This window comes from Salarias fasciatus, chromosome 7, assembly GCF_902148845.1.
Source record: "Salarias fasciatus chromosome 7, fSalaFa1.1, whole genome shotgun sequence".
In the NCBI taxonomy this organism is placed as follows: Eukaryota; Metazoa; Chordata; class Actinopteri; order Blenniiformes; family Blenniidae; genus Salarias; species Salarias fasciatus.
In genome coordinates this window covers 31,294,200-31,304,293 of record NC_043751.1, presented here as the reverse complement: position 1 = coordinate 31,304,293, position 10,094 = coordinate 31,294,200, and the positions used below count along the sequence as shown (strand labels likewise).

The window sequence follows — 10,094 nt, the reverse complement described above, 5'->3', positions numbered from 1 at the left end:
CACCAACTGGAGGGCCAAAGGTCAGCCGGAGAAAGTCTTCACTGTGAGTCTGAACGTACAAACTTCCCACAGTCTGTGAACACAACACAGAGGTGGAAAAAGGGAGGGTGGGGTCGGCGGGGCGGGGGCGGGGGGGTGGGGGGGTGGGCGGGGTATGACTAATCAATGTATATGTGAAAACACTGAACAGCTCAATCTTCTTCGAAATTCAGAAGGCTATAAAAAACAGTTCAAGTTATGGGGCTAGCATCCAGATTCTAGAGCATCTTCCTCCCACTGAGTGAAGTCAGTGTCTCAGTCATTAAACATGATGTACTCTGCAGTATTTTGATATGACGTATCGTTTCAAGACAAGACTGAACACAGATTACGATTTGTGTAGAAGTCGTCGTTCAGAGACACAATATGAAGCAATGTGGTACAAACACACACATCCAGCTCAGCAGCTGCTGCTGCCTCAGAGAAGAAGGAGGTTTTCTTCTCCAGTTGGCCTGGTTTCCATCAGGATGTTGTATTTTTAGCTCCCTGAATGTTTGATGAGATGAAAGAAGGAGCCGGTGAAGCTCTGAGCTGAGGTTTGAGCCGACGGGGGTCTGTGTGCGTCTCTTCCTGAACATGGAGTACAGTCCTGTAGAGAGTCGCCACAGATCGGCTCAGACTCACGTCTGCTGGAAGAACAGAGAAGGTCCAGTTTCCCGGCTATAGAGGAGCCTGGGTGGGGGGCTAGAAGGGACTACCATTAACCCTGATGGGTGGACAGACTATCGGGAACCCGGAGGAGTTAGGATCAGGCACCATGTTTCCCCCCCGTCTTACAGGGAAGGAGCTTCTCACAGGCCGCCTGCTGTTTTCCAGGTGACGCACATCAAGGCGCCGAAGACGGCCGAGGACGAGTTCATCGAGATCCAGAGCGCCACGGGGACGCCGGTTCAGCGCTGGGCAGTCCGCTCGCTGACGCTCTGTAAACTGGTACGCAGGGTTGTGGGCGTGACTGATCCAAGGCGACCCCCCCCCCCCCACACACACACACACACACACACACACACACACCGTCCCAGGTTCCTGCCCCCCAGAGATGCAGCACCCCCCCTGACACAGTTTGTTGCAGGTTCTGAAGAACGTGGCCTCCCTGCTGTCCGCTGAGCTGAGGTTCGCGACACTCTTCATGGCCGTCCTCTGGTTCTGCATGGCCTTCAGGTCAGACTCATCACCTGACCGTCTCTCACTGGGTAGCAGCGGGTCGTTAGCATTAGCAGTGGGTTGTTAGCAGCAGGTCATAAGCATGAGCAGCAGGTCATTAGCATTAGTGGCAGGTCGTTAACATTAACATCAGCTTGTTAGCATTGGTAGCAGGTCATTAGCATTCAGGAGATGAGCTCAGTGGAGCCTGAGAGTGATTTTTCGAATGAGATGTCGGAGCCAGTAGAATTCACGAGAGGGCAGTAGAGAGCAGTAGAGAGCAGCAGAGGGCAGTAGAGAGCAGTAGAGAGCAGCAGAGGGCAGTAGAGGGCAGTAGAGTGCAGTAGAGAGCAGCAGAGGGCAGTAGAGAGCAGCAGAGGGCAGTAGAGGGCAGTAGAGAGCAGCAGAGAGCAGCAGAGGGCAGTAGAGAGCAGCAGAGGGCAGTAGAGGGCAGTAGAGAGCAGCAGAGGGCAGTAGAGAGCAGCAGAGGGCATTAGAGGGCAGTAGAGTGCAGTAGAGAGCAGCAGAGGGCAGTAGAGAGCAGCAGAGGGCAGTAGAGGGCAGTAGAGGGCAGTAGAGTGCAGCAGAGAGCAGTAGAGGGCAGTAGAGAGCAGCAGAGGGCATTAGAGGGCAGTAGAGTGCAGTAGAGAGCAGCAGAGGGCAGTAGAGAGCAGCAGAGGGCAGTAGAGGGCAGTAGAGAGCAGCAGAGGGCAGTAGAGAGCAGCAGAGGGCATTAGAGGGCAGTAGAGTGCAGTAGAGAGCAGCAGAGGGCAGTAGAGAGCAGCAGAGGGCAGTAGAGGGCAGTAGAGAGCAGTAGAGGGCAGTAGAGTGCAGCAGAGAGCAGTAGAGGGCAGTAGAGAGCAGCAGAGGGCAGTAGAGGGTAGTAGAGAGCAGCAGAGAGCAGCAGAGGGCAGTAGAGGGCAGTAGAGGGCAGTAGAGGGTAGTAGAGAGCAGTAGAGGGCGGTAGAGGGCGGTAGAGAGCAGCAGAGGGCAGTAGAGGGCAGTAGAGTGCAGTAGAGAGCAGCAGAGGGCAGTAGAGAGCAGCAGAGGGCATTAGAGGGCAGTAGAGTGCAGTACAGAGCAGCAGAGGGCAGTAGAGGGCAGCAGAGGGCAGCAGAGGGCAGTAGAGGGCAGTAGAGTGCAGTAGAGAGCAGTAGAGAGCAGCAGAGGGCAGTAGAGGGTAGTAGAGAGCAGCAGAGGGCAGTAGAGGGTAGTAGAGAGCAGTAGAGAGCAGCAGAGGGCAGTAGAGGGCAGTAGAGGGCAGTAGAGGGTAGTGGAGAGCAGTAGAGGGCGGTAGAGGGCGGTAGAGAGCAGCAGAGGGCAGTAGAGAGCAGCAGAGGGCGGTAGAGGGCGGTAGAGAGCAGTAGAGGGCAGTAGAGGGTAGTAGAGAGCAGTAGAGGGCAGTAGAGAGCAGTAGAGGACAGTGAGGGCAGTAGAGAGCAGCAGAGGACAGTGAGGGCAGCAGAGGGCAGTAGAGAGCAGTAGAGGGTAGTAGAGAGCAGTAGAGAGCAGCAGAGGGCAGTAGAGAACGGCAGAGGGCAGTAGAGGGCAGTAGAGTGCAGTGGAGAGCAGCAGAGGGCAGTAGAGAGCAGCAGAGAGCAGTAGAGGGCAGTAGAGAGCAGTAGAGGGCAGTAGAGTGCAGTAGAGAGCAGTAGAGGGCAGTAGAGAGCAGCAGAGGGCAGTAGAGGGTAGTAGAGAGCAGTAGAGAGCAGTAGAGGGCAGTAGAGGGCAGTAGAGGGCGGTAGAGGGTAGTAGAGAGCAGCAGAGGGCGGTAGAGGGCGGTAGAGAGCAGTAGAGGGCAGTAGAGTGCAGTAGAGAGCAGTAGAGGGCAGTAGAGAGCAGCAGAGGGCAGTAGAGGGTAGTAGAGAGCAGTAGAGAGCAGTAGAGGGCAGTAGAGGGCAGTAGAGGGCGGTAGAGGGTAGTAGAGAGCAGCAGAGTGCAGCAGAGGGCAGTAGAGAGCAGCAGAGGGCAGTAGAGGGTAGTAGAGGACAGTGAGGGCAGTAGAGAGCAGCAGAGGACAGTGAGGGCAGCAGAGGGCAGTAGAGAGCAGCAGAGGGCGGTAGAGGGCAGCAGAGGGCAGTAGAGAGCAGCAGAGGGCGGTAGAGAGCAGCAGAGGACAGTGAGGGCAGCAGAGGGCAGTAGAGAGCAGCAGAGGGCGGTAGAGGGCAGTAGAGGGCAGTAGAGAGCAGCAGAGGGCGGTAGAGAGCAGCAGAGGACAGTGAGGGCAGCAGAGGGCAGTAGAGAGCAGCAGAGGGCGGTAGAGAGCAGCAGAGGGCAATAGAGGGTAGTAGAGGGCGGTAGAGAGCAGTAGAGTGCAGCAGAGGGCGGTAGAGAGCAGGAGAGAGCAGTAGAGGACAGTGAGGGCAGCAGAGGGCAGTAGAGGGTAGTAGAGGACAGTGAGGGCAGTAGAGAGCAGCAGAGGACAGTGAGGGCAGCAGAGGGCAGTAGAGAGCAGCAGAGGGCGGTAGAGGGCAGTAGAGGGCAGTAGAGAGCAGCAGAGGGCGGTAGAGAGCAGCAGAGGACAGTGAGGGCAGCAGAGGGCAGTAGAGAGCAGCAGAGGGCGGTAGAGAGCAGCAGAGGGCAATAGAGGGTAGTAGAGGGCGGTAGAGAGCAGTAGAGTGCAGCAGAGGGCGGTAGAGAGCAGGAGAGAGCAGTAGAGGACAGTGAGGGCAGCAGAGGGCAGTAGAGAGCAGCAGAGGACAGTGAGGGCAGCAGAGGGCAGTAGAGAGCAGTAGAGGGCAGTAGAGAGCAGCAGAGGGCAGTAGAGAGCAGCAGAGGGCAGTAGAGAGCAGCAGAGGACAGTGAGGGCAGCAGAGGGCAGTAGAGAGCAGTAGAGGGCAGTAGAGAGCAGCAGAGGACAGTGAGGGCAGCAGAGGGCAGTAGACAGCAGTAGAGGGCAGTAGAGAGCAGCAGAGGGCAGTAGAGAGCAGCAGAGGGCAGTAGAGAGCAGCAGAGGACAGTGAGGGCAGCAGAGGGCAGTAGAGAGCAGTAGAGGGCAGTAGAGAGCAGCAGAGGACAGTGAGGGCAGCAGAGGGCAGTAGAGAGCAGCAGAGGACAGTGAGGGCAGCAGAGGGCAGTAGAGAGCAGTAGACAGCAGTAGAGGGCAGTAGAGAGCAGCAGAGGGCAGTCCAACTGTTTTCTCAGTTCTATGGATGGAGGCTGGTGTCAGTAAAAAACACTGTTTGCCAGTAGAGGGCAGTAGAATCCAGGAGATTCCATTTGAGCTGGTTGGAGCAGGTGGAGGCAGGTGGAGGCCGGCAGAGCGCCTCAGATGACTGTGTGTTGTTTTGTTGTGGTCACAGTTACTACGGGTTGTCGGTCTGGTTCCCCGACATGATCAAACACCTGCAGTACGAGGAGTACGAGTCCAAAGTCAAGGTGAGAGCAACAACTACACAACAGCAACAACAATAAAATTACCACTACTACAACTATACAACATCAACAACAATAACTATACAACAGCAACAACTACAACTATACAACAACAACTAAACAGCAACAGCAGCAGCAACTATACAACATCAACAACAATAACTATACAACAGCAACTACATAACAGAAGGAACAACAACTATACAACAGCAACAATAACTATACAGCAGCAACTGAACAACAGCAGCTACAACTACAAGGAATTACGACTACTCAACTACAACTACACAATAACTACGACAACGCTGCTACATACTGCACAGCAATAACAACTATAACAACAACAACAACTACACTACTACTACTACTACTACTACTACGCAACAGCTATACAACTACTACCACACAACTTCTACATTCACAATAACAACCACAAAAACGACAACACCTACTACTAGAGATAGAGATGTTAATTTATTAATCCACAACTGGGAAATTCCTGAGCTACAACAGCATCAGTATACACACACACACACACACACACACACACACACACACACACACACATATACATATATGTATATATATACTGTATATACACAACTACACATGCATACACAATAAGTACAAATCAAAACGTAAAAGATTAAAGACAGAGACGTGCTGAACATTTGGCAGAATACTGATCTACTTTTTACAATCTGCCATTTATTGATGTTTGATCTGATTTTTGTTTTTTATTTGAGATTTTTCTCTTCATTTCAGAAAATGTTTCGCTCCCCGTTTCCTTTTCAGATTTTGTAACTTTCTTGGTTTCTTCCTGTTGTTTCCAGCATGTCGTTTCCATCACTCTCTGCTGACTCGGCAGTTTTCTGTCTCCAGGTGTTTCACAGAGAACGAGTAGAGAACTTCCACTTTAACTTCTCTTTGGAGAACCAGATCCACAGAGAAGGAGAGTACGTCCGCGACAAGTAAGTGTGTGTGTTTGTGTGTGTGTATGTATGTGTGTGTCACACTGAAAACTTTAATTGTGTAGAAGGTTTATGTCCATGTGAAGAGTGTGAGCTGGTTCTGAGGCAGCAGATTCTCAGAAGGACTCAAACTATATTATAATAGTTATTATATAATATTTATATTATATTAATAATATATATTATATAATACTTCTACTACATCCATTATTTTTCTTCTTTTAACACCTGCTACTCCTACTATTATAAATTTTCAGTATTACGGTATTACGACTTTTTAGAATTATTATTATCATTGTTGTGATCACTACTATTCCTCACATTCATTTATTTACTAATTCTGCTGGTAGTGTTAATACCACAATTACTTACTTTGTCTCCTATAATAATGAGTATTAACAGTAGTATTATTACTGAGGCTCTGTTTTAAAGGTGCTGTAGGCAGGATTTTGCTAGTCAATACTAATTTTTCTGTGTTTTCTTTGGATTAAATGTCAGAGTATCCATTGATAATCCTTTAGGAGTGCAGCATAACTGCACTACCACGAGGGCGCAGCGTTTCCATCTGTCTCTGTTCTGAGCTGAAAAGGAATCTCAACAGCTCCAGGTATCTTTGACCAATCAGAAGAGCCCATGGGGCTCTAACCGTGATTGGTCGAGGGGCGCTCGTTGCACGTTCTTGTGGGAGGGGCTTAACTTGCGTAAGGGCGTAATGTCAGAGAAAACAGGACAGGATTGGCTGTGCTGGGTTTCAAATCGCCATCTTAGATGGGTCAAATCGCCATCTTGCTTAGGTTACCCTAAGCAAGATGGCGGAGATGCAGAATCCTGCCTGCAGCACCTTTAAATGAAAATGCAACACATTTGCATTTTTACTTGAGAAAACTTTCCTGTTTAGACGGCGATGGTTTGAAATCAGAAACACTGAAAATGATGCAATTAGCATGTTGGGCCACTAGTGGAGCAGATTGGGGGGTCAAAGGTCATGCTAAGGGACCCACATCGGTGACCCGTTCCCATAGCGATGCACAGGAAGAGTCGGTGTGAGTTTCTGCTGCGGTGGAGGCACAGCGCCATCTCCAGGCTGGAGCGGATATACAGCAGGAAGCTCTGCTGTATATCGACGACCTTCTATGCTTTCAGCAGAAGGAACCAGACAGGATGGGCTCCAGGCTCCCTCACCCTCTCATCCTGTCATGTCGGACTCGGCCCATTCTGCCCTCTCTGGTTCTGTTGGCTGCAGCAGTAGAAGCGGGTCCATGTTTTTATTTGACTTTTCTCAATCGGCCTCGCTGTTCTTGTGGAGTTGGGAAGTCGGGTTCAGACGGGGAACAGGTCCGTTAGAGTCGGCGTAGACGAGACGTGGACAGTGTCGCTGTTTAAACATCCTGTTTCTCATGAACAAACAGGCGAATCTCTTCTTCGAGTTTTGAAGTTATCCCGTTAACCAGCAAACGGGCCGAACCTGCAGATCCTCCGTGAACCAGCAGGAGGCGCACTCATGTCCCCGTACCCGGACTCGGGGCCAGTAAATAAAACCTTCTTGATCAATAGTTCAAATCTCCACTTGCATCACGACTGTTAGCATGCTGTATCTAGCCAAATAATGCTAATGCTAACTGGCTCAGATAAACCCAAAGCCCTTTCCCACCACCAGGTGCTGGTTCCTGCTGGAGCTACTGCCAGTACAGAGTCTGTTTGAATCCGGTATCTCTGAGGAACCGCTGGCTTGGTTGTTTTAAAGATGGTGGTTCTGCGTTTCCAGCGGTTCTCGGTGCTTTGCTCCGGCCCAGCAAAGAGCTGGTGTTTCATATCTCCTTTCACTCCGACGTACCGGGTCTGCGGATTACCACGGCGGCCGACAGCAGTGCGTGACGGAACAGGCTTCAACGAAGAGGTATCTGCATTCACAGTGGACGACATACTGTCACGGAAGGCAGATTGTCTGGTACCTGCCGAAATCAACACGCCGCAGTCCTCAGCTGTCCGAAGCGGTGTCGGACTGGATGCTGCGTATTTTAGGCTCTGATGTATTGATCCGTCAGACAGTTTACGAATAACCCTGCACCGTCGAGCGCTCCAGTGCCGCCACGGTTCTGCAGATCTCAACTGACCCAGTGTGTCAGAGTGAAAGGGGCATCAGGACCACATTTCAGAACCTGGACTCAGCCTCTGCCTCTGGTTCTGGGCTGTATTCGGAACCAAATTGGTGGAAAAAGGAGCTACAGACAGCAAAGACAGTAAAGGGGCGGGGCTTCAGCTAAAGAAGCTGAAACCAGACCGACCTGCTTTTTCATCATCGAAGTTTAATACGCAACTTTCACCAAACTCAAACCCCTGAAACCCTCCTGCTCCAGCAGCTGAGAGTTCTTTACTCTGCGAGGTGAAACCTCAGACCTGCAGAGGCAGAGTTCTTCGCCGGGTTCCTCTTCCAGTTCCTCCTGAACCCATGAAGGTCTGGTGAACGTTGTCTTCAGACTCCCAAGAACCGGGCTGCAGGTGCGCATTGAGAAAGGCCGTCTGTCTGTAGGTCTGTGTGTATCATCCCATCCTCATAGGTTCATCAGTATAGAGATGAAGTCAGTGAAGTTTGAGGACTCTCTGTTTGAAGACTGTCGCTTTGAGGACATCAGGTCCACTGACACACTGTTTGAGAACTGCACCATCCGCTCCACCGTCTTCTACAACACAGGTAGGTTCAGCCGGAGCGCCGGCCCTCCCATCCCCTCCAGGAAGTCGAGAAAGACGAGTTCAGATGTCGTTCAGTCAGTCTGTGACGTTTTAGAACCGAAATACACCTAAACTCAAACACGTTTGTTTGTCTGAAGATGATCCGAGAGTGTGGACATGTTCTCATGTGGGACAACTTGAAAAGGTTTGAGAACTGCTGCATTTTAATGTAAAGAAAATAAGAAGTCATAGCTGAAGGCGAGCTGCCTTCTCGTCCACCCGCTGTCTGTTAAGTTGGTTTCACACAGTTTGACACCCAAAAATCAGTTTGTGAAAACAATAACAACACATTCTGTCCAACAAGTCCACATGACCAGGGTGGCTTTTCAGTGTTCACAGCTTTTCTACAGATATGATGAGCAGAGACTCAGCTCCTTTGCTGAATCTGTTTCAGTCAAAGTGAATTTCTAAGTTTGAAAAGGGTTTTTGAAGCCATTCCTTTCTACATTTCATGTTTTCATTGGAGCAACTTTTCCTTGAGTCCATCTATTTTCCAATCAAAGATTGATTGTTTTGATGATGCGTCTGTTTATCACATCAGGCTGTTCTGCCATCACACACATAGAAAACAGCATCATCTGCGTACTCAGGATGAACTCAGGCCTGCAGCGGGTGAACCGGGACCTGAGGGGGGTTCGGGAGCGGAGGGATGCTGAGTGTTCGTGTGTCCTCCGCAGACCTGTCCAAGGAGAAGTTCATCGACTGCAGGATGGAGAACGTGACGTTCGAGCATAAAAAACATGGCTGCCACCTGGACGTGGGGGACGAGAACGACGTGCTCATCTACCTGGTCAGCTTCCTGGGGAACCTGGCGGTTCTGCCTGGGAACATCATCTCAGCTCTGTTCATGGAGAAGGTCGGCCGGGTTCGGATTATAGGTGACGTCTGCAGCTTTGACTCTTCTCTCTCTCTGGGACTGAATAGTCCATAACTGAATACTTGATTACTGTCGCTTCTTTTGGAAGGAACTTTTTCTCACGATATCTAGAATCCAGATGTCAGAGGAGGAAGATGCTCTATAATCTGATGTCAGAGGAGGAAGATGCTCTATAACCTGGATTCCAGCCTCAGGAAGCTGCTCTCCCAGCAGTCCCTCACCGGTTCTGTCCCTCCTTGCTCTCTCCAGGAGGCTCCATGCTGGTTTCCGCCGGCTGCACCTTCCTCCTCTTCCTGAGCTTCAGCCAGTCGGCCATCATCGCCCTGCAGTGTCTGTTCTGCGGCGTGAGCGCCGCCGCCTGGAACGGCATCGAGGTGGTGACGGTGGAGCTGTACCCGGCCTCCAAGAGGTAAAACCACGGAACGTTCACTGCCTCATCGCCACACACACACCTTACTGCATTTGAGTCACAGCTGTCGAATCTATCAAGGAATTCTTCATGAAAAAGTAAAAAAAATGTGATGACCTCATCTCATGTCTGATGATCTGATTGGTCGAAATGATCTCGCGGTCTCTCTGTCCCAGGGCGACGGCGTTCGGTGTCCTGAACGCTCTCTGCAAGCTGGCCGCCATCCTGGGCAGCTCCATCTTCGCCAGCTTCGTGGGCGTCACCAAAGCCATCCCCATCCTGCTGTCCTTCGCCGCGCTGGTGTGCGGCGGGCTGGTGGCGCTGAAACTGCCCGACACGCGACAGAAGATCCTGCAGTGAAGGGGCGCCAGGTCGCCACGGGGGAGGGGGAGGGGGGGTGGGCGGGGTTGAACTGACTTCACTCTGCACCGGATCGATGATCCGCCAGCTGGTAACGCCACACCGGGAGCTTTCATGTCCAGCACTTGTGTTTTCGATTAAAATGAGCCTGACCGGTTTGGATGGGAGCAGGGGGCGGGGTCTGACCGGTTTG

General features: G+C 51.4%; 1 protein-coding gene across 1 annotated transcript in view; it reads left to right on the top strand.

Moving 5' to 3' along the window:
• Window positions 1–9,925, top strand: part of LOC115391646 (synaptic vesicle glycoprotein 2B-like) — a 17,815-nt gene extending 7,890 nt beyond the window's left edge. Inside the window, exons 6-14 of the mRNA XM_030095938.1 lie at window positions 1–43; window positions 856–969; window positions 1,109–1,197; window positions 4,482–4,557; window positions 5,437–5,525; window positions 8,084–8,217; window positions 8,933–9,133; window positions 9,382–9,541; window positions 9,718–9,925. The exon at window positions 1–43 is cut by the window's left edge and continues 47 nt beyond it. Coding sequence (XP_029951798.1) covers window positions 1–43; window positions 856–969; window positions 1,109–1,197; window positions 4,482–4,557; window positions 5,437–5,525; window positions 8,084–8,217; window positions 8,933–9,133; window positions 9,382–9,541; window positions 9,718–9,901 — 1,090 coding nt within the window. The 3' untranslated portion in view covers window positions 9,902–9,925. The remainder of the gene's footprint in view (window positions 44–855; window positions 970–1,108; window positions 1,198–4,481; window positions 4,558–5,436; window positions 5,526–8,083; window positions 8,218–8,932; window positions 9,134–9,381; window positions 9,542–9,717) is intronic.
• Window positions 9,926–10,094: the final 169 nt, after the last annotated feature.